Source organism: Stomoxys calcitrans, chromosome 1 (genome assembly GCF_963082655.1).
Source record: "Stomoxys calcitrans chromosome 1, idStoCalc2.1, whole genome shotgun sequence".
Lineage (NCBI taxonomy): Eukaryota > Metazoa > Arthropoda > Insecta > Diptera > Muscidae > Stomoxys > Stomoxys calcitrans.
In genome coordinates this window covers 240750554-240776391 of record NC_081552.1, presented here as the reverse complement: position 1 = coordinate 240776391, position 25838 = coordinate 240750554, and the positions used below count along the sequence as shown (strand labels likewise).

General features: G+C 34.1%; 1 protein-coding gene across 2 annotated transcripts in view; it reads left to right on the top strand.

Annotated features, from left to right (window-relative positions):
• LOC106094275 (3-phosphoinositide-dependent protein kinase 1) overlaps positions 1-25838 on the top strand; it is a 105291-nt gene that overhangs the window by 10521 nt on the left and 68932 nt on the right. The window contains exon 1 of one of the 2 annotated variants that reach the window (XM_013261478.2): positions 18051-19594. The exons of the other annotated variant lie outside the window; for it this stretch is intronic. Within the exon in view, the coding sequence (XP_013116932.1) occupies positions 19529-19594 (66 nt within the window). The 5' untranslated portion in view covers positions 18051-19528. Of the gene's footprint in view, positions 1-18050; positions 19595-25838 lie in introns of those variants that run through there. 2 annotated transcript variants of the gene reach the window in all.

The following is a 25838-nucleotide window of genomic DNA, read 5'->3' as shown; positions in this document are numbered from 1 at the left end:
TGGTCAAAATCGGTTCAGATTTAGATATAGCTACCATATGTATGTTCGTCCGATTTTCTGTAATATTGCAATAAAATTGTCTTTTGTAAACCGATTTTCTCGAAATTTGGCAGGAGGGAGTTTCTCTTGGCTCTCAACATTACTGGTTAATTTCATGGAAATCGGTTCAGATTTACATATAGCTCTCATATATAAATATATCGCCCGATTTTCTCTCCTAGAGCCACTGCAAGCACATTTATTGACCAATCTTGCCAAAATTCTGTACAACGCTTTCCTTGACGACTGCCACAGTATCTGAGAAGTTTGCTCCAAATCGGTTCAGATTTAGATATAGCTCCCATATATATGTTCGTCCGATTTTAAAAAATATTGCAATAAATTGCTCATTTGTTCTCAGATTCTCTCGAAATTTGGCCGGAAGGATTTTCCTATGACTCTCAACATTCCTGGTGAATTTCACAGAAATCGGTTCAGATTTAGATATAGCTCTCATATATGTATATCGCCAGATTTTCACCGCAAGAGCCACTGCAAGGGCATTGTTTGACCAATCTTTTTAAGGTTAAACATCCTTAAGCTAAGTAATTGCTTTACTTAAAATAGAATTTAAAAATGAATGCATCTTCAAATATAGTTCCACAAATCCTAATAGTTAGTATAAAATTATTTTGAATTTAGGTTTAGGGTGTAATAGAGTCGCTTTCACCCGCTCTCTCAAAATGTGTTTTCCCAACTCAATTCATAAAATATTGCTATTGAAATTATCGACTGTTTTTTCTTCGAAAATGATCGTCTCATGTTTCTGATGTTATCTCTATTTTTTTTTGATTTGGTTGTTTTTTGTTTTTTATATCTCCACAAAAAAAAAAAAACAAAAACAATTTTTGCTACAAACTTCGATCAATCAAAGTCCCTTGTGATAAATTTACATGTGTTTAAAAATTGACTTGCATCTTTAATGAACATAAATTGAGGTTAAATCCTTGATTTGATTTGTTTGGTATCATTATCACACTGCTAATGACCCCTTTAAAGTCTTATTAATTATTTTTTAATATTCTTGTTTATGGTGTTTTTTTTTGCCAACAATTTATTAAATTTAATACGCCAGCAAAGCAGCTACTGCAAAAAAAACACAAAACAGACAATAACACAAAAAACAACATTAATTTATTTAATTACACCTGATGCTTAGTTAAATACTTTTTTAAGGGTAATTTTTGTCATCGTTTTTTGTTAATTTAGCATTAAATCGCATTTTGCCACTTTGATTTTGTTTTATCTGCTAGTGCTTGTCCCCCCCCCCCCCCCCCCCCCCCCATTAATGACTTAATTATGAAACTGAACTCAAATTAAAGCCATTTGTGGTACATTTGCAATAATAATTACCAAAAAAAAAAAAAAAAAAAAAAACATTTACAAATGATTTTAGGAGATTAACAACATAATCTTTTAATTTTTTTTAATTTATAGAAAGGCAATTTTTTGGCGAAAAGTTTCACTTTTTACTGCAACAAAATTAAATTTTCTTAATTTTAGTAAAATTTTACTTAAAAAATTTCATGAAACGTACTAAGAATAATCAAAATTTTGAACTTAAAGGGCAACAAATAATTAAACTTTAACCGCAAATTTCTTTGAAGAGAGCCGTTGTACAAAATTTAATTTTCTTAATTTTAGTAAAATTTTACTTAAAAAAAATCGTGAAACGTACTAAGAATAAGCTAAATTTTGAACTTAAAGGGCAAGAAATAATTAAACTTTAACCGCCAATGAAGAGAGCCGTTGTACAAAATTTCAGCCAAAACGGATAATAATAGCGCCCTCTAGAGGCTCAAGAAGTCAAAATCCCAGATCGGTTTATATGGCAGCTATAACAGGTTATGGACAGATTTAAACCATATTTAGCACAGTTGTTGGGAGTCGCAACGAAACGCGCCATGCAAAATTTCAGCTAAATCGTATAAGAATTGCGCCCTCTAGTGGGTCAAGAAATCAAGATCCAAGATCGGTTAATATGGCAGCTATATCAAAATATAAAAATATAAAATATAAAAAGCATAGCTTTATGCGTTCGACCTCTATCGTGATTTCGAAAGACGGAAGGACGGACGGACGGAAGGACGGACGGACGGACGGAAGGAAGGACGGACGGACGGAAGGACGGACAGACGGAAGGACGGACGGACGCAAGAACGGACGGACGGACGCAAGAACGGACGGACGGACGCAAGAACGGACGGACGCAAGAACGGACGGACGGAAGGACGGACGGAAGGACGGACGGAAGGACGGACGGAAGGACGGACGGAAGGACGGACGGAAGGACGGACGGAAGGACGGACGGAAGGACGGACGGAAGGACGGACGGAAGGACGGACGGAAGGACGGACGGAAGGACGGACGGAAGGACGGACGGAAGGACGGACGGAAGGACGGACGGAAGGACGGACGGAAGGACGGACGCAAGGACGGACGGAAGGACGGACGGAAGGACGGACGGAAGGACGGACGGAAGGACGGACGGAAGGACGGACGGAAGGACGGACGGAAGGACGGACGGAAGGACGGACGGAAGGACGGACGGAAGGACGGACGGAAGGACGGACGGAAGGACGGACGGAAGGACGGACGGAAGGACGGAAGGACGGACGGAAGGACGGACGGAAGGACGGACGCAAGGACGGACGCAAGGACGGACGGAAGGACGGACGGAAGGACGGACGGAAGGACGGACGGAAGGACGGACGGAAGGACGGACGGAAGGACGGACGGAAGGACGGACGGAAGGACGGACGGAAGGACGGACGGAAGGACGGACGGAAGGACGGACGGAAGGACGGACGGAAGGACGGACGGAAGGACGGACGGAAGGACGGACGGAAGGACGGACGGAAGGACGGACGGAAGGACGGACGGAAGGACGGACGGAAGGACGGACGGAAGGACGGACGGAAGGACGGACGGAAGGACGGACGGAAGGACGGACGGAAGGACGGACGGAAGGACGGACGGAAGGACGGACGGAAGGACGGACGGAAGGACGGACGGAAGGACGGACGGAAGGACGGACGGAAGGACGGACGGAAGGACGGACGGAAGGACGGACGGAAGGACGGACGGAAGGACGGACGGAAGGACGGACGGAAGGACGGACGGAAGGACGGACGGAAGGACGGACGGAAGGACGGACGGAAGGACGGACGGAAGGACGGACGGAAGGACGGACGGAAGGACGGACGGAAGGACGGACGGAAGGACGGACGGAAGGACGGACGGAAGGACGGACGGAAGGACGGACGGAAGGACGGACGGAAGGACGGACGGAAGGACGGACGGAAGGACGGACGGAAGGACGGACGGAAGGACGGACGGAAGGACGGACGGAAGGACGGACGGAAGGACGGACGGAAGGACGGACGGAAGGACGGACGGAAGGACGGACGGAAGGACGGACGGAAGGACATGTCCGTCCTTCTGTCCGTCTGTCTGTTGAAATCACGCTACAGTCTTCAAAAATAGAGATATTGAGCTGAAACTTTGCACAGATTCTTTTTTTTTTGTCCATAAGCAGGTTAAGTTCGAAGATGGGCTATATCGGACTATATCTTGATATAGCCCCCATATAGACCGATCCACCGATTTAGGGTCTAAGGCCCATAAAAGCCACATTTATTATCCGATTTTGCTGAAATTTGGAACAGTGAGTTGTGTTAGGCCCTTCGGCATCCTTCATTAATTTGGCCCAGATCGGTTCAGATTTGGATATAGCTGCCATATAGACCGATCTTCCGATTTAGGGTCTTAGGCCCACAAAAGCCACATTAATTATCCGATTTGGCTGAAATTTGGGACAGTGAGTTGTGTTAGGCCCTTCGACATCCTTCGACAATTTGGCTCAAATCGGTCCAGATTTGGATATAGCTGCCATATAGACCGACCCGCCGATTTAGGGTCTAAGACCCATAAAAGCCACATTTATTATCCGATTTGGCTGAAATTTGGGACAGTGAGTTGTGTTGGGCCCTTCGGCATCCTTCGTTAATTTGACCCAGATCGGTGCACATTTGTATATAGCTGCCATATAGACCGATCCTCCGATTTAGGGTCTTAGGCCCACAAAAGCCACATTTATTATCCGATTTGGCTGAAATTTGGGGGAGTGAGTTGTGTTAGGCCCTTTAACATCCTTCGTCAATTTGGCCCAGATCGGTGCACATTTGGATATAGCTACCATATAGACCGATCCCTCGATTTAAAGTTTTGGGTCCATAAAAGCCACATTAACTTTCCGATTTGGCTGAAATTTGGGACGGCTAGGATGAGACGACCTTTCTCTAAGGACATAAATTAATGAAATTTTCTTAATGACACACTTAATACTAAATGATCGGTCGCCAGAAGTTGCAGGCCCAATCTCTCTCGGTGATCTATGGATATATGGCGTTAATCTGGTTATAAACTACTGCCACTATAAGACACGAGGGTAGAAGCAAGTCCATTCTTTTCCGGGGATCTTTTGATATACGGGGTTGTTCCAACTGTATCCACTACCTTCTTTTCTCTTTATCTGTGACTTGGAGTTTCCACCTTTTTTCGCCTAAACTGCCCCAACTCTGACTGGGTTATCACAAAAGGCCAAAACAGACTACGAGTGAAACCCCCCATTCAACCTTACCAAGTCGAATATTTTACACAAAGTAATTTTCTAAATAATCCAAAAAAATTTTATGTTTGTTAAGTATGTTCATACCTAATTCCACTTTGGCTTATACAAATTTCATTTTCTTTGATTTTAGTTTCATAGAAAGTTGCAGAGATTCAGAGACACCATATCTTAGCCATAATTTTCAACTTTGCCTTTATCTTTGAACATATTTGAGCTAAATTCTCCAACATATTTTGTGTGTATGTATGTGCAAATCTTTGTTTTGGCGAAATCATTAAAATTAATTTTTTAAGTGATTGCTGTATTTTTATGGGGGGGAAATTCTTAAAAAAAAATGTTGCTGAATTCGAAATTAGTTGTTAGGTTTTGATTTTTTGCCATTTGCAAAGCTTTGATTTCATCTTCGAAAGTTATGCACAATCGAATTCCTCATATCAAACGTTTGATAAGAATTTAATGGTGGCTGCGAAGTGTTCGTCTGACGCGCCGAAGATGACATTCTCAGCCAAGCTTCCTAAAAATAACAAAAAAAAAAAAAATAGTTTTATTACCCCATGGACATTTAGCCATTGGATTTCTGACAAATCACTTCGTTTTAATAAATGAAGAGACAAACATTTATAAATCATTTGTTTTGTCGTCCGTTGGATTTCATGGATTTGTCATTAACAAAAGACAAACTTTATTTTGATTCATTCATATGTAAATGTCAATTTTAAATTGGCATTCGAAAAAATCCCCTCCCCCTCGTATGGCAAAATATTTGTCTTTGTATTTTTAAAATTCACACAAGCAACAACAACAACAACAGCAAACAGCAACAAGGGCAAAATGGCGTTTGTCTCATATACCCAGTCTTGATAGGAGCTTCAGTCATTGCCAGCCTAACCAAGCGGAGGCTCCAATATGTCTCCTCTGGTCTTTGAAGATGAAAAAGAAACAAAGACTTGCGACAAACCAGCCAGCCAGCCAGCCAGCCAGCCATCCAGCTATCCAACCAACCATACATTATTAATATTAATTTTAAATCATCATATGCGTATTAAAAACTAGTTGTAAAAAGGCTCCACTAAATAGGGGTGATAGATTTTCAATACATAAAAATAAAATAAAATAAAATAAAATAAAATAAAATAAAATAAAACAAAATAAAATAAAATAAAATAAAATAAAATAAAATAAAATAAAATAAAATAAAATAAAATAAAATAAAATAAAATAAAATAAAATAAAATAAAATAAAATAAAATAAAATAAAATAAAATAAAATAAAATAAAAGTAAATAAAAATAAAATAAAATAAAATAAAATAAAATAAAATAAAATAAAATAAAATAAAATAAAATAAATAAAATAAAATAAAATAAAATAAAATAAAATAAAATAAAATAAAATAAAATAAAATAAAATAAAATAAAATAAAATAAAATAAAATAAAATAAAATAAAATAAAATAAAATAAAATAAAATAAAATAAAATAAAATAAAATAAAATAAAATAAAATAAAATAAAATAAAATAAAATAAAATAAAATAAAATAAAATAAAATAAAATAAAATAAAATAAAATAAAATAAAATAAAATAAAATAAAATAAAATAAAATAAAATAAAATAAAATAAAATAAAATAAAATAAAATAAAATAAAATAAAAAAAAAATAAAATAATATAAAATGAAATAAAATAAAATAAAATAAAATAAAATAAAATAAAATAAAATAAAATAAAATAAAATAAAATAAAATAAAATAAAATAAAATAAAATAAAATAAAATAAAACAAAATAAAATAAAATAAAATAAAATAAAATAAAATAAAATAAAATAAAATAAAATAAAATAAAATAAAATAAAATAAAATGAAATAAAATAAAATAAAATAAAATACAAATAAAAGAAAATAAAATAAAATAAAATAAAATAAAATAAAATAAAATAAAATAAAATAAAATAAAATAAAATAAAATAAAATAAAATGAAATGAAATGAAATGAAATGAAATAAAATAAAATAAAATAAAATAAAAAAAAATAAAATAAAATAAAATAAAATAAAATAAAATAAAAATAAAATAAAATAAAATAAAATAAAATAAAAAAATAAAATAAAATAATATAAAATAAAATAAAATATAAAAAAATAATAACCTTTCATTAGCTGCACACCCTTAATCGGGAGATCGGTCTATATGGCAGCTATACCTAAATATAGTCCGATCCGATCCATATTTGGGACGGATGTCGGGAGAACTAAGACTACCCACTGTTTAAAATTTCAGCGAAATCAGGTAATAAATAGAGCTTTTATGGGCTTCAGACCCTTAATCGTGAGATCGGTCTATATGGCAGCTATATCTAACTGTAGTCCGATCTGAACCTAATTTATGTTCTATATTAGGAGGCTTAAGATAACCCCCTGTTTCAAGTTTCAGCGAAATCGGTTAAAATATAAAGCTTTTATGGGCTACAGACCCTTTATCTGGAGATCGGTCTATATGGCAGCTAAACCTTGATATAGTCCGATTTGATCCATATTCAGATCAGATGTCAAGAGGCTTAAGATAACCCTCTGTTTTAAAGTTCAGCGAAATCGGTTAAAAAATAAAGCTTTTATTGGCTCCAGACCCTTTATCAGGAGATCGGTCCATATGGCTGCTATATCTAAATATAGTACGATATTATCCGTATTTAGGTCAGATATAAGGAGGCTTTAGATAACCCTCTGTTTAAAATTTCAGCGAAATCGGTTAAAAAATAAAGCTTTTATGGGCTTCAGACCCTTGTCGGCAGATCGGTCTATATAGCAGCTATACCCAAATATAGTCCGATCTCAACCATATTTCGGTCAAATATCGGGAAGCCTTGAACTACTCACTGCTTCAAATTTCAACGAAATCGGATGAAAAATAAAGCTTTTATAGGCTTCGGACCCTTTATCGGAAAATCGGTCTATATAGCAGCTATATGCAAATATGGTCCGATTTGGCCCGTTCAAGAACTTAACCAGCGTGCATCAAAAAGACGAATCTGTGACAAATTTCAGCTCAATATCTCAATTTTTGAAGGCTCTAGAGTGATTACAACATACGGACGGACAGTCACACGGACATCGTTAAATCGTCTTAGAATTTTAGGACGATCCGAAATATATATACTTTGTAGGGTCGGAAATTGATATTTCGATGTGTTGCAAACGGAATGACTAAATGAATATACCCAATATCCTACGGTGGTGGGTATAATAAAAGAAAAATAATTACAAAATAAAACAAGAGTGTGCTAAGTTCGGCCGGGTTGAATCTTATTTACCCTCCACCATGGATCGCATTTGTCGAGTTCTATGCGCGGTATCTCTTTTTAGGCAAACAAAGAATATTGAATTGAAGAACTGTTATGCTATTGGAGCTATACCAAGGTATAGTCCGATTCGGACCATAAATGAATGCTGAACATTGTAGAAGTCATTGTGTCAGTTCATTCGGATAAGAATTGCGCCTTGTAGGGGCTCAAGAAGCAAAATCGGGAGATAGGTTTATATGGGAGCTGCATCAAGCTATTGAACGATTCCGACCATATTAGACACGTACGTTGAAGGTCATGAGAGAAGACGTTGTACAAAGTTTCTTCCACATCCGATGAGAACTGCGCCCTCTAGAGGCTCAAGAAGTCAAGATCCCAGATCGGTCTATATGGCAGCTATATCAGTTTATGTACCGATTTGTGCCATACTTTGCACAGTTGTACCAGTTGTAACAAAATACCTCATGGGAAATTTCAGCCAAATCGGATGAGAATTGCGCGCTCTATTGGCTCAAGAAGTCAAGATCCAAGATCATTAACCGATTTGAATCATACTCAACACAGTTATTGGAAGTGATACCAAAACACTACGTGCAAAATTTCAGTCAAATCGGATAGAAATTGCGCCCTCTAGAGGCTCAAGAAGTCAAGACCCAAGATCGGTTTATATGGCAGCTATATCAAAACATAGACCGATTTGGCCCATTTACAATCCCAGCCGACCTACACTAATGAAAAGTATTTGTGCCAAATTTCAAGCACCTAGCTTTAAGTAAGCGTGCTTTCGACAAACAGACAGACGGACGGACAGACGGACGCACGGACAGACTTTATGGGGTCTCAGACGCATATTTCGAGGTGTTACAAACAGAATGACGAAATTAGTATACCCCCATCCTATGGTGGAGGGTATAATAGTTCAAATATTTATTTTAACTCAAGCTAAAGGTCTTGCAAAGCTTTATCTTTGCAGTAAATTTGCTGAAAATTTTGTCTTTTGAGAAAATTTCAATTAAATTTGGCCTTGAAAAATTTCATTCCTTCAAAAACTCCAATCTCTCCCAGCGTCAACACCCTTTTGCCTTAATCAAAAGAAGAAAAGGTTTCTGAAAAATTGTTTGGAAACACAAGCGCATATATAAATATTAATGAACTATTAAACAATAATATTGGCTTTCAAATACTAAATGATCAATACAAAGAGCCAGCAACAACAACAACAGCAATCACATCACACATACCAAATTATGTGCATTTTTTCGCCTTTTTGCTAGAAAATCAAAGCGAGTCAACTGCCATCATCGGCATCAGTCAACGAACAGCCAACTCAAGCGACATGGGATTTAGAGAAAAACGAGTTAAAATTTCATCTATGTTTGCTAGACTCTTTTTTTTTTCAGCGGTATTGGCACATTTGATAAATTGTCATTGTCAACTGTTGCCTGGTTTTTGGGGTTAATAGTTGGCCAGCCGGAGAGAGGAGAGAGAGCGGTGAGTGAGGCAATCCTCATTAGTACTCACTTTACCTGTTGTCAAATTATTATAAAAAAAAAAAACAAAAACACATAAAGCAACAAAGTAACGAAAGAAGAACAACAACAATAACAACAAAAAACAAGATAAAACAACAACAAAAACAAAACATCGTATTTTTGGATATTGTCATAGATTTTGGTGTAATCGAATCTGCATGATTAGCATTCTTGGGGGTTAAATTTGCCGCATGACCAATTTGTCGATTTCTTTTAAGAGCCCGCTTGAATGAAACCAAACGAACTAGACTCTGTGACTCTATCACGATGACCTCATAGGGGGTCAGCGGTAGGTGCAAAATAAAACAAGCCAGCCAAAGACTCAATAAAGAATTCTCTTTAAACATTTTTACAGGAAGTTGGGTGTTTGGGTGATTCGAGAAAAAATTTTATAAAAAATTATTTATCAAAATTTTGGAAACTTGTTGGGCCCTATGGCGATGCATCTAAGCCAGTTATCGGCTTGCTGTGGACTTAAAGTACTAACAAGTGAAAGAGTGCTAAGTTCGGCCATGCCGAATCTTATATACCCTCCACCATGGATCGCATTTGTCGAGTTCTTTTCCCGGCAACTTTTTTAAGGCAAACAGAGGAAAGGAAAGGATAAAAGAAAAGAATTGATATGCTATTGGGGGTTACATCAAGTTATGGTCCTATTCGGCCCATAATGGAATGAATGTTGGACACCACAGTAGAAGTCATTGTGTAAAATTTCAGCCAAATCGAATAAGGATTTCGCCCTTTAGGGGCTCAAAAAGTTACATAGGGAGATCGTTTTATAGGTGAGCTTTATTAGGTTATAGGCCGATTCAGACCATATTTGACATGTATGTTGAAGGGAGAAGCCGTTGTACATAATTTCACCCGAATCAGATAATAATTTCACCCTATAAAGGCTCAATAAGTCAAGATTCCAGGTCGGTTTATATGGGTGCTATATCAGGTTATGGATCGATTTGAACCATACTTTGCACAGTTGCTGAAAGTCATAACGAAACACCTCATGCAAAATTTCAGCCAAATCGGATAAGAATTGCGTCTTCTAGTGGCTCAAAAAGTCAGCTATATCAGGTTGGAACCATACTTGATACAGTTGTTGGAAGTCATAACAAAACACCTCATGCTAATTTTCAGCCAAATCGGATAGGTATTGTGCCCTCTAGAGGCTCAAGAAGTCAAGACCCCAGATCGGTTTATATGATAGCTATATCAGGTTATAAACTGATTGGAACCATACTTGGTTCAGTTATTTGAAGTCATAACGAAACAAGTCGTGCAAAATATCAGCCAAATCGGATAGGAATTGCGCCCTTTTAGAGGCTCAAGTAATCAAGACCCCAGATCGGTTTATATGACAGCTATATCAGGTTATGAACTGATTGGAACCATGCTTGGTACAGTTGTTGGAAGTCATGACAAAACAAGTCGTGCGCCCTTTAGAGGCTCAAGAAGTCAAGACCCTAGATCGACCTATATGACAGCTTCAGAGGAAAAATTTCACTGAAATTTCGTTTTAATTGGCATTTCACGAAAATTTCGTCCTTTGGAAAATTTTTTTTTGTGCGGGGAAAATTTCACTGAAATTTATTTTTATTGCAAATTCGTCTTTAGGATTAGGAAAAATTCACTGAAATTTTATCTTCATGGAAAATTTCACTGCAATTTTGTCTTTACGGAAATTTTCACTGAATTTTTGTCTTTGGAAAGAATTGCACCAAAAATTTCTTTGGGAAAAAAATTCTTGAAGGAATATTTCAATGAAATTTTTTCGGCAAAATTTCGCTAAAAATTTTTGTAAGGAAAATTTCACTGGAAATTTCTTTGGGAAATTTTTCACTGAAATTTTGTCTTTACGGAAAATTTCACGGAAATTTTGCCTTTGGGGAACATTCTACGGAAATTTTGCTTTAAGGGACAACGTCACTGAATTTTTGCTTTTAGGGAATATTTTGCCTTTTAGGGAATATTTCACTGAAGTTTTGTCTTTAGGGAAAATTGCACTGAAATTTGGTCTTGAGGGAAAATTTCATTGCAATTTTGTTTTGAGGGAAAATTTCACTAAAATTTGTCTTTGTAGGGCAAATTTCACTGCATTTTTATCTTTAGGGATAAATTCACTGAAATTTTTTATCTAGTGAAAATTTTACAGAAATTATGTTTTTATATAAAATTTCATTGAAATTTTGTCTTTATGAAAAATTATGAAAAAAAATATAAAATTTCATTGAAATTTTGTCTTTATGAAAAATTTAATTTTTTATCTAGTGAAAATTTTACAGAAATTATGTTTTTATAAAAAATTTCATTGAAATTTTGTCTTTATGAAAAATTTTGCTGAAATTTTGGCTTTAGGGATTATTTCACTGAAATTTTTTATCTAGTGAAAATTTTACAGAAATTATGTTTTTATAAAAAATTTCATTGAAATTTGGTCTTTATGAAAAATTTTGCTGAAATTTTGGCTTTAGGGATTATTTCACTCAAATTTAACTGAAATTTTTTATCTAGTGAAAATTTTACAGAAATAATGTTTTTATAAAAATTTCATTGAAATTTTGTCTTTATGAAAAGTTTTGCTGAAATTTTGGCTTTAGGGAATATTTCACTGAAATTTTGTTTTAAGAGAAATTTTCATTGAAATGATGTCTTTAGGGAAAATTTCACTGAAATTTTGACTTTAGAGACTATTTCACTAAAATTTTGCTTTTATGAAAAATTTTATTGAAATTTTGGCTTTAGGGAAAATTTCACTGAAATTTTGTCTTTAGGGATAATTTCACTGAAATTTTGTCTTTAGGGAAAATTTCAATAAAATTTTGCCTTTGTAAAAAATTTTACTGAAATTATTGCCTTTAGGGAAAATTTCACTCAAATATTGTCTTTAGGAAAAATTTCCCTGAAATTTTGTCTTTAGGAAAAAATTTCACCAAAATTTTATCTTAAGGGAAAATTTCACTGAAATGTTGGCTTTAGGGAGTATTTTACTGAAATTTTTTCTCAAGGTAGAATTTTACTGAAATTTTGTCTTAGGGAAATTTTCACTGAAATTTAGTTTTTTGGGGAATTTCAATGAAATTTTTTCTTTAGTGGAAATTTTACTGGAATTTTGTCTTTACTGGAAAGTTCTCTGAAATTTTGTCTTTAGAAATATTTAACAGAAATTTTATCTTTCAAAAACTTCACAGGAATTTATTTCTAAAAATATGTCTTCAGGGGGAAAATATTACTATAATTGTATCTTTAATGCACAATTTACTGATATTTAGTATTAAGGGTATAATTTCACTGAGATTTTTGCTTTAGAAAAAATTTAACTGAAAATTTCTCTTCTAGGTTAAATTTCACTGAAATTTTGTCTTTAGGTAACGTTTCTGTAAAATTTCACAGAAATTTTGTATTTGGGAAAAATTTCATGAACATTTGGTTTCTAATGAATCACTTCATTGAAATTTAGCTTTTAAAGAAATTTTAATTGGCAAAATTTAGCAGAAATTTGTCTTTTTTTGCAATTTGCTCTTTATGATATCGTCCTACAATACGCAAGGTGTAATCCATACTCGCCACTACTGTACTTATCTCTCCACATCTGACCACAGTTAATCAGTGATGCCAATTGTTTTTTGTTTTCTATTTATTGCTTAATTTCAACATAAATCGCGGTAATTAATCAATTATGGGCTGGCCTTCAATGTTTGGTGGTTTTGTGTGCGGACTATTTGAAATCATATTCCTTGAAATAGTCGACAGACCATTAAATATGATTTGGATTTTTTTTTTATTTAATTTATAATTAAAAATTGTTAAACAATTTTTGTTGTGTCATTGGTTGGAAGCATTGATTTTTTTTTGGCATAAAACACTTTGTTTCAGTGTGTGGAATAACAGGCAGTTTTGCAAAAAAAATCAAAAAAAAAATTGAACAACACTTTTTCTTAATTGACTTGTTTGTATGCGAATGAACAACAATAACAACAACAACCACATTAAAAAATAACAACAAAACAAATAGCACGAAACTACTAATTGTTCAAAATCATTTCCGTATGACGTACCAGGGTACTTTCGTACAAAAAACACGACAATCATCATCACCATCGCCATTGCCATGATTGCCATAATTGATAAATAATAACAACAGCAACGAAAACAAAAACAACTTGAGAACACCAGCAGCAACAGCAACAGCAGCAACAACAACAACAACAACATATGCCATAAATACATAATTAGATATTATTAACTGCTGACAAACACCCACCTAGGCAACCATCGCTACATGCATCCTGCCCCCACCGGGGTGAGGGCTGACGTTTCGTGTCTGCTTGGCCCCCAACGGGTTAAAAGAATGTCAACTTCTTTCAGGGAATTTCTCGGAATTCCTTCTTATCGCACTACAACAACTTTGCCTGGAACATGTGAGCGCTGAGTGCTCGCCGGCTGACTTTCTCATTGAAAGGTCTAGATGGTGGTGGGGATTGCACGCGCCCGCCTTCATACACCGAATAGCGACGATGATAAGATTGATGAAACAAATCATACAGTATACCGACATGTACATATACACTTACATACATAGGCAGTATGCGTATATATATACTCGATGTCTGCGTCACCGCCAAAGTCGGCGCCTACTTTGTTTTATCAGCTCAGTCTTCTTATTTATGCGTGACTGTTGATTTTTTTGTTGTTTTTGTTTTTCGCTTCCATTTGTTTAGTTGTTATTGTTTATTGTTTGTTATTATTGACTTTATTTCCGCTGAAACCCCTTTCACATTTTCATTTCATTCATGAATGTGAACAACAACAACAACAACAATGACAACGTCAACTCCGTTGTAATCCATTGACCCATTTTGAGAGCAAATACTTGTAAATATCCCATATTTATATTACAAGTGGCCATTCTGGGTGATTTTCCCATAATTTCCTGGAATTTTCCGCTTATTTACGTTTTGCATGGGAGGGCTTTGTTCTCACAAATACCTATAATGAAATTATTGTGAAATTTACAAATTTCTCCATAAAGGCATTTTTGGAACAATTAGTATTGCAATGACACCAATAAGGCTATTTTATGCCATTAAAACTAAAATCCTAAGAATTAATATCTAGGCCACTTACAATGAATGATACATTTAACGGCAATGGAAGATACTTGGAATTTCATTGAATTTCGTTGAATTTTAATTGTATAGAATTCAGATTAATATCCGCATACTTTTTGCAACCTAACCTAAAAAAAAAACAGAAATCAATTTGGCCCAGATCGTTTCAGATTGGGATATTACTCCCATATAGGCCGATCTCTCGACTTAAGGTCTTGGGCCCATTACCAGCGCATTTATTATCCGATTTCGCCATAATTTAGGGCAGTGAGTTGAGTTAGGCTCTTCGATATCTCTCTGCATTATGGCTCAGATCGGTCCACGGTTGGATATAGCTGCCATATAGAACGATCTCTCGATTTAAGGTCTTGGACCCATAAAAGGCGCATTCATTGTCCGATTTCACCATTATTTGGGGCAGTGAGGTTTGTTAGGCTCTTCGACATCCATCTTTAATTTGGACCAGATCGGTTCAAATTTGGATATAGCTGCCATATAGACCGATCTCTCGATTTAAAGGCTTGCATTAATAATCCGATTTCGCTAAAATTTGACACAGTGACTCATAATAGGATTTTAGACATCCGTGTCGTATATGGTTTAGATCGGTCTATATTTGGATATAGCTACCAAAAATACCAATATTTTGTTCTACAAAATTAAACATTGGAGCTATATCAGGTTATAGACTGATTTGGACCGTATTAGGCAGAGTTGTTGGAAGTCATAACGGAGCACCACATGCAAAATTTCCGCAAAATCGGAAAAATATTGCGGCTTGTAAGGGCTCAAGAAGTCAAATCGGGAGATTTGTTTATATGGAAGCTATATCAGGTTATAGAGCGATTTAGACCGCACTTGGCACAGTTGTTGGAAGTTATATCAGAACACTAAATGCAAAATTTCAGCCAAATCGTAGAAAAATTGCGGCTATTAAGGGCTCAAGAAGTCAAATCGGGAGATAGGTTTATATGGAAGCTATATCGGGTTATAGACCAATTTGAACCGTACTTGGCACAGTTGTTGGAAGTCATAACAAACAAAAAAAAATGCTCAATTTCAGCCAAATCGGATAAAAATTGCGGCTTGTAAGGGCTCAAGAAGTCAAATCGGGATATCGGTGTATGTGGGAGCTATATCAAGTTATAGACCAATTTAGACCGTACTAGGCAGAGATGTTTAAAGTCATAACGCAATACAACACACAAAATTTCAAATCGGACAAATATTGCGACTTCCAGGGGCTCAAGAAATCAAATCGGGAGATCGATTTATATGGGAGCTATATCTAAATCTGAATCGATATGGCCCATTTACAATCCCCAACGATCTCCATCGATATTAAGTAGTTGTGCAAAATTTCTTGTCGACTTCGACTGCTATCGTGATTTCGACAGACGGACAAACGGACATGGCTAGATCGACTCAGAGCGTCAAGACGATCAAGAATATATATACTTTATGGGGTCTTAGACGAAAATTTCGAGGTGTTACAAACAGAATGACTAAATTAATATATTCCCATCCTATGGTGGTGGGTATAAAAACTGTTTTCTAGATGTATACCTACGAGGATGCTTGAATATTTACTAGGGTGTATATTAATTTGAAATTTTTGAGTATTCGATAAATCGTATTTAAAAATTCAAACAAGACCGAAAAGGTTGTCGAATTATCGATTTATATATCTAATAAAACAAAATGGAAAATATATGTTGAGAGACCTTAAACTACAAATATTTCTGATATAGGTACCTATATGGATCCGGTTTATTTGCTCTTCCTCTTTGAATTAAAGCAAAAAATCTCATCACAATAGAATGTAATTTTACCCCAGTAGGGTCCAAATGATCGAACAAATGACACAATTCATATGAAAGAAAGCTTCTCAACATCCAAACGATTTATCGATTAACCCTCCTAAATTATTCGATTATTTGTTTATCCGAAAAAGTGTCATTTGAAGCCACGAATAATCGATTAATCGAGCGCACTCCCTATTGTTTATCTACTTTCTAGTTCAGAGAAAATCAAAAATATGGTTCAAGCTGAATGCCAAAAAACAAATGCTAAACAAATTTCATAGAAAATAAATTTGCTAATTTTTTTCCACTATTCATATATGAATTGTTTGCTATTTTCGTTAATTTGAATAAAAATATTTTTGCAAAAAAAAATTTTACTGATAAACTTAAGATTACTCACCGTTTTGTTGTTATCGATGATGAGTCGGCAATGATGTTGTTTGTTTGTTATTTCATGATTAGTTAGGTCTGTTCATTTTATGCACTGTGAAGGGTGGGGGGCTGGAGTTAAAAATACAAATAAAATCTCACTTGAACAGCAAAAAAAATATTAACACAGGCTATTAATCACTGCTGTAAGAATATTTGATGCTTTGCATTGTGGAGAGAAAGAGAGGGGGTTACTTACACTTTATCACTTATTCAATTGCTTTAGATTTTACATTGTGTCATCTACATATGTATTCCGTATTTCCCCCCTCTTTTATAGGTTTATTAATAAGCTTACAGTGCTCTCAAGTCTCCTTGGAATTCCCGTTAAATTATAAATATTCACTGAGATTCACCACCTAAATATGCGCCAATCGTAAACAAATTAGAAATGACAAACCAAAAACGAAAAAAAAAACAAAAATTGCGCCTATTTTGTGTGTCAGTGTGTGTGTGTTTTTTTTGTTTCTTGTTTATAATTTTACATTTGCCCCTGTGTTGTGAAATTTGTAGTACTCTCACTTTTTTTTTCTAGCGAGGGAGAGTTGGAGGCCTATGACTCCTGTAATATTTTTGTTTGTTTTTATTTTTTTATTTCGTGCAAATGTTTATCAATCAAATGTTTGCCAAACAAACTCGCCACATACGCACGCACACATGGTGTTTGCTCGTTTGTTCAATGATTTTTTAATTGAATGGGAGGCTTGCTCGTTGTTGGCTATCGCCCCCCCTACACACACACACACACACCAGCAAACGCACTCTTACTCGAAAGACTCACTCATTCCCAACAGCAAATTCCATCAAAATAACTTTTGACAAAACAAACAGAAAGCAAAAACAGTGAACCAGAAAAAAAACACACATAACGGTACATCAAGCAGAGGCGGCAAAAACAAATCCAAATCAAATCGGCAACAATAACAACACACAACACTGGCACTTGTTTTCTATAGCTAGCTGGAGTGGTGAGAAATTAGGAGAAGGCAAAAACATAACATCAACATTCTTGTGACGAGCGAAGAGTTGTTTGCTAGGCTCCGGTTTTTTTTTTGGTTTGGTGTTTGGTCTTGTCAGGGGAAAGAGATGCAAAGCAAAGAAGCCAGAAATCAACGAACGAACGTAGTATTTTTTGTGAATTTTTTGCGCGCCCTTTTTCTTCTGTCTGCCACACAATACAGGCCAATGAAATGTGGAACAAATTGGAACACTATGGAATTGACATAAATGAAGGCTCTCTCTTTCTCTCTCTCTCTCTCTCTCTTACTCTTTAGCTGGTCGAGTGAATTTTGCTCTTTCTTGGCAAAGGCCATTGATTCATTTTCAGTTATGCTGTAAGCAGAGAGATATTTGCTGTGCTGGTCGATATGGCTATGTCCCAATGCATTGCATTTGCCTTTTGTGGTGGTTAATGTTACTGTTTTGTTTTCTTCATTTCTATTTGTTGATGCAGGCTCTCCCTCTCCCTTTGGGTTTCTGTTTCGCTCACTCATGCCACTCGCTTACTGTAGTGGGCGCCGCTCATTTCGTTGCCATTCGTTTTTCTGTGGCTGTTTATTTGTAATATTTTGAAAATGACAGTTTATTTTTAAACGCGCTTCTGAACGTTTGTTCACTCGTTCATCTGCTCATTTTTAAACTTAACTTTGCGCGTTTCGGACGTTTGCGACGGAAAACAAAAATTAAGGAAATTGAAAGAAAAAAAAATCTACCTTCGTATCGCATTCAATTTGAAGAAACCAAACAACAATAATAAAAAAATGTACACAACAAAATCAAATCAACAATCACACAAGATCGTACTTTGATGAAAATAAAACAAATCAAAGGCAAACAAAATAAAAATGAAATACTTTTGCGTTTAGCAAGAGTGTGTGTGAACACAACATAATAAAAAAAAATAGTAAATAAAATTAATAACACCCACAATATTAAAAGCAAACGCACAAATTTCGTGAAAATAAAATTTAGAAAATATATCAAAAAAAACTTGAATTTGTTTTAAAGGCTTGAAAAAGTTTCACAATTTTAAGACCAGTAAGGCCTTTTCTCTGGAACAAGACCATGGCCATTTCCAAACAAGTGCTACAATGTTCACCTATAAACAAAACAAAAAATATTTGAATTTAATTTTTTGAAAGCCATAATACATACCCCTCAAACAATACCCATACAAATAATCATCTAAAGGTTAAGGAACCTTTAATGTGATTTTTTTGTTTTATTATTTGTGTATGTTGTATTGCGTTTTTTTCTGCATCAAACACACACACACACGCATTCAGAAAAAAAGAGAGATTCTTGTGAAGAAGAAGTTCTCAATAAAGATAATTGTATAAATCACCAAAACTAAAAGAAATAAAAATCAACATACCCCCCAAAAAACAAAAATATTGTGGGAGTGAACATAGACAGAACGACAAGAGAGAGCCCTTAAAGGATTACCCTCATATTCATTTTTAAGTGGATTAAACTCAACGGTTAAAATTCATCATCCATCCTGCACAACATCACCTTTAACAATTACAACGCCTTCTCGTCTGTGTTTTTACAACAACCACCCATCATTGCAAGCATCAGCCATAACAACAACTTCAACATCAACACTGACAAGGAGGAGGAGGAGGAGGAATATTTGCCCAACAGTCTCCTTTTTCGGGATAAAAATACCAAAAAAGGCCTCCTCATGAAATGTAAAAGCTGGTCTAATAAAATCAACAATTTTGTTGTTCGACGCTTGAAGTTTATTAAGGTAAATATTTTTATTTTATTTTAAATTATAATAAATTCAATTTTTTTTTAACACAAAAATATTAAAATTTTCTTCAATTAAAATTACAAAGTCAATTTTTTAAGCATTTGATTTTTACTTTGAGATGTAAGTGGAATAAAATGGGAATAAAAATGTATTAGCCAAAGGGAAATTTACCTGTTTTTAAGAAATGAAATTTAAAGTAAAATCTCTGTTTTCAAGGAGTTATGGGTAAAACCTTTTGGAACATTTTTTAACTAAAATTTGAAATATAAGAAAGCGACGAGGTTTTCTTACAAATAGTAAAAATTTTCTAGTTCCGCGCTAATTTTATAATATATATTTTATAAATAAAAGAAATACATTTATCTGAAACTTTTTTTAATATAAGGAAAATATTTATATAAATTATTGTTTCGAAAATTACTAATCATGATTTCAAAATTTTTAATAAAAAATATTTAAACCTATTTCATGAGAAATTATGAACAAACATAAGTTTAAAAAATAACGAATGATTAAAGCAAATTTACGGCTTGGTGAATAAATCAATGGTTATTATAAATATTTCCCTGATGATGATCAATGACAAAGTTTTGAAATATCGGAAATTTTTTTTTTTTACTAAAAAAACAATTTTTTCTTAAGAAATACATGAGATTGAGCCAAACAAGCAGAAAAGCACAATGAAAATTTTTCAAAAATAGTTATTGAATATTTTTAAAAATTAACAAAAAAATTATAAAAAAAATAATATAAAAAAATAATATATGAAAAAAATAATATATAAAAAAAAACTAACATAAAAAATAATGTATTAAAAAATAATATAAAAAAATAATATATATAAAAAGAAAATAATATATAAAAAAATAATATATAAAAAAATAATATATAAACAAATAATATATAAAAAAATAATATATAAAAAAATAATATAAAAAAATAATATTAAGAAAATATAAAAAAAATTCATTTAGAAAAAAAATTAACTTTTATTTAGAAACATTTCTTCGAACAGGAAAAACGGAGCTATGAGTCTGCTTGGAATTTAGATAGCGGTCTGATTCATATTTCACTTCAGAAAGGACTCTGAAAGTTAAAAAAAAACATGCAATCAATACTTTTAAGATTTAAAAATTTAAATGCGATACTATTCGTAAGGCTTTTCGGTGTTTTTGAAAACAATTTCCTAACATTCAAAGTCATTTTGACTTTCATTAAATGATAGTTGTCTTCAAAAAAGACCCAAAATTAAGGATCTATTTAATAACAAGTAAAACATCCTTTGTCAAAGAAAATGCTTTTTGAAAACGTAAGAAAATTGAAAATCTTCTAAATAAATTTAAATCTTTTGAGATTTCAAAAAAAAAATTCAAATAATTTAAAATTTTTTAAAGAAAATAGGATTCTAATTACACATTTGAAAAACGCTTCAAAAAATACCAAACATTCATGATTTATAAAAAAATTACCAAAAAAAAAAAAATTCAAAAAAAAAATTTTTAAAGAACAAATTAATAAAAAAAATAATAATAATATTTTAATATATATAATATAAAAAAAAAAAAATATGAAAAAAATTTTTAGAAAAAGTTTTAGCCGAAAAATAGTGAAAAAACAACTTTCATTAAAAAAATATAAAACATAAATTTTTTTAAATTGGAAAATAAAATTGGATTTCTACCAAACATTTTTACAAAATACAGAAATTAAAAAAAAAATTAATAAATTAAAAAATACAAATTTGCCCATGAACATTCCATAAAGGAACTGGAGAAAACTTTCCACATATCAATGACTGCTGTCCGATTCAATTTTAAGTTCTATAATAAGTACCTCCTTTTTATAGCCGAGTCCGAACGGCGTGCCACAGAGCGACACCTCTTTGGTGGCAAAGTCCCTCACAAATGTCGCAAGCATTAGGAGGGGAAAACCACCGCTGAAAAATTTGTTAATGTTCCCGCCAGGATTCGAACCCAGGCGTTCAGCGTCATAGGCGGACGTGCTAACCTCTGCGCTACAGTGGCCTCCTAAAAACTAACTAAATTAATAAAATTTCCCATGAATTCCATTAAGGAACTAGGGAAACTTCTCACATATCAATGAGTACGATTGAATTTTAAGTTCAATGATAAGCGACCTCCTTTTTATAGCCTAGTGCGAACGGCGTGCCGCAGAGCGACACCTCTTTGGGGAGAAGTTTTAACATGGCAGGACACCTTACAAATGTAGCCAACATTAGTAAGGGAATAACAACCCCCACAATTTTTTTTGATATTTTCACCGGGATTTGAGCCCAGGCGTTCAGCGTCATTGGCGGACATGCTAACCTCTGCGCCACGGTGGCCTCCTAGACTAAAATACATCGAAGAGTCTAAAAGCCGACTTTTCGTCCCAACTAGAGATCCCTAGACTCTCCGATGTACTGATGCGAATTTGCCCATGAACATTCCATTTAGGAACAGGGACAAGCTTTTCACATATCACAGAGTGCTGTCCAAATAATATTTCAGCTCACTGATAAGAGATCTTATTTTTATAGACGAAAGGCTTGCCGCCAGGATTACCAAGGGGAATCACTGCTAAAAAGTTCTTCTGATGTTCTCGCCAGGATTTGAATCAGGCGGACATGCTAACATCTGCGCTTTAGTGGTCACCTGGGGTACAATTGCCACTGAAAATAGGTTTTGATTTTCTCGTCAGAAAACGAACTCGTTCTTTCAGCGTCATAGGCTGTCAAATTAATCTATACGTTAAGTTGGCCTTGCAATATGAAATACTCCACTGCTGTGATTTGCAATTACGGCAAACTAACACAGCTTACACCCCCATGTTTAATTGGTTTGTAGCCTGAAAATCCTTTAAACAAACTAAATTTGAACAGAGATGGACCAGCAAAGTCTCTGGGGGAACCGAATCCAAGGCCCAAGCAACCATAACCGGAGCACGCTACCAACTGAGCTACCATGGTGTTTAATAAGCAAAATTGTTCGCTGTCTATGACATTTTCTCTTTTCTTTTTATCCTTAACAAAAAATTAGTTTTTTTAATTTTATTTGTCTATGCATGCAAATAAACTAAAATTTTTTAAACTTTTAAATTCCTTAAGCTCTTTTGGATTGTACTTATTTACTGTTTCAAAAAACTAATGCTAATAAAATTTAAATAACATGAAAAACAAATATATACCCATCTGCTTAAATAATAAAACCCTAAACAAATATATTCGATATATTTCAGCAGCAACAACAACAATAACAAAACCTTATAACCTTTGAACCTTTTTAAGTAAGGTGTACTTCCTTTGTCATTACATGAGTACAATGCACGCACACACACACACACATTTCGCTTACACCATTATCATCTTGTGTAATGAAGTTGTGGGAGGAGGGCGTTGGGAGTGTGGGGGTAACAAACAATTTGTTTGAGTAAATTCTTTGTATAGTCAGCCATTTCTCGCTCTTAAAAACTTACAACAACACCAAAAGAAAACACTTGGGAAATTAACCCAAAAAAATTAAATCAACTTGAATTAAAGAAAAAGAACAAACACTACACACTACACGCACCCCCCCATGTATTATTACCACTATCTTGGCTGCTCCAGAATGGATTCGAACAGCAGTGAAAGAGAGCAAAGTAGCTGTTTAAGAGCAAAACCGCTATCAAATAAATTTGTGGAACTTAAGAGCATGAAAAACAATGAATTGAATTCGAATTTAAGAGTTTCTTTTTTTTTCTAGTATTCCTTGTTTTTTTCTTCTTTTATTTTGCTGTGGCAAATGGTAAACAAAACATTAAAAATACAAAAACAACATTGGGGTAATGGTGGCAGCAGCGGTGTCAGCTTCGACGCCGTTGTTGCTGTCTTCATCGTCATCATCATCACCATCATTATTGTTATATGAGGTTGGCGCTGCTGCTGTTGTTGTTATTGTATTTGTCTTTATACATTTTGTCTTCTTACTTCTTCATTTTTGCTGACTTCAGCAACAAGGAAGCGAAATATTAAACCCCTTGCGTTTTTTTCCATATAGAAAATAAAAACAAAAACAACACAACAAAAAATATTTCTAGGCAGGCAGATAGCATAGCAAAACAAAAACGAAAAAATAAATAATTATTATGGAGGCCAATTTTCTCAAATGAAGAAAATGAAACCAAAACAATAAAAGCAACAACGCCATAACACAAATATCTAGTAACAATACAACACAACCACCAACACTATTTCTCGTTTTTAAGTGAGGCCCCTCACAGATGAACTAAGCAGCAATAACAAAAACAACACTGCCATGGCAGATCATGCAATGCCAACCAGACATAAACCGTTTGCTGCATATGTATATGGATGGTTGTTGGTTGGTTGATTGTCTCACAAGATTGAGGAATGAGTGATGTGGGGCAAAGAGAAGACATTAGGCTAAAATACAAAAAAAAAAAACAGCTGAGAATTGCAAGAAAATGAGCACTCAACGCCACATAGACAACAGACGACAAAACAAAGCAAAACTAACAGCCAGCTAGAACAACAATAACAACAACAAAAAAAACGAAAAATTTGCAATGATAAATCAGTATTAAATAACAAACAAGGCACAGTGGGTAAAAAAGTTATAGAGTGTGGTGGTTACACATTAAGAACCGAAGTTGATTCTGCTGAACTAAAAAGCGTTGCTTGATTTTGTACCTTTCCATAGTTCAAATGTCGTTAGTCTGTAACTGGGGAATGCCAAATGAAATGCTAGCCATCGTAACGCAGAGGTAAACATATTCGCCTATAAAGCTAAACGGCTGGGATCGAATCCTGGCAAAAGCATCAGATGAAAATTTTCAGCTGTGGTTATCTAATCTTATTTTGGCGACATTTGTTAGTTAAAATGCCATGTAAAAACTTCTCCCCAAAGAGGTGTCAGACTCGGCTCTAAAAAGGAGGTCCCTTATCATTGAAATTAAACTTGAATCGGACTGAATGTTCATGAGCAATTTCTATCTGCAAATGAAATGCAGAAAACAAACTTTAGGTTTAGATGAAGTTCTCTTTCAACATTGGCCCTTAAAATTTAAACACCTTTTAAAGGGATAAAAATTGCGAATGATAAAAACATTCCCCAAAAATAGTATGTAGTTACTTATGTGTGTAGAATTTTTTCATTCTCCTCGAAATCTTGTAGGATTCACTAATAGAAGGTTAGGTCACTTGCGAAAACATGAAGTGGATAGGGAGCATGAACATCATTAAGGATGTCAAATCTGCCGATTGAAAGTGTCATCAAATAGGAGGAAACTTAAACATAGAATGAATGTAAAAAGAGAGCAAGTTGACATCCTCAATGCCAAGAACCGTCAAAAATTAAAAACATTGTATGTCGGCTGATCGCTTGGGATAACCTTATTCAGGGAATCTTGGAAATCTTGCTTCCAAATTTTTTTTCATTTATACACTGAAAAAAATATCCATCAAATTTGATGAAGCGTGTTCATCAACACCCAATGTCATAAAATTTGATGAAAATGTTCATCATATGTATGAAATTTTCATAGATTTGAAGAAATTCTTGGGAAAAAAATTATGAAAATGTTTCTTGAACATTTCATCGCTTCATAAAAGCGTTTCATCACTTGATTGAAATGTTTCATCAACAAAATTGATGAAAATTTTCATCACATTTATGATATTTTCATAGATTGGAAGAAATTTTTGAGAAAAAATATGAAAATGTTGCATAAACATTTCATTGCTTCATAAAACCATTTCATCACTTCCTCATTACGTCATTAAAATATTTATCAAAATTTGCATAGAAATTTATAAAACAAATCATTGATCCTATGAACATTTCATATATTGGAAGAAGTTTTTTTTTTGGAAAATTTTAATGAAATTTGTTCATAAACATTTCATCACTTCATAAAAGTTTTTCCTGTTCATTTCGCCACATCATAAAAGTGTTTTATCAACATTTTGAATAATTTTTTTTGATATATTTCATATAATAATAATTTATAAAGAAAAATTATTAATTATTATTAAAATTATTTTTTGATCAATTGAACATCCCAATGTGCTGGCTGTTTGCCTTGTGCGACAATGAATGCGTTGCAATGTAACAACAAAATCGGAAAAATTATTGTATTGAAAAATATAAATAAACATTGGCTGCCTCCGTCTCTCAGGGTGTATGTGCGTTCGTGTGCAGCAATCAACAGTGGAAAAGCGAACGCACAAAGTCCATGA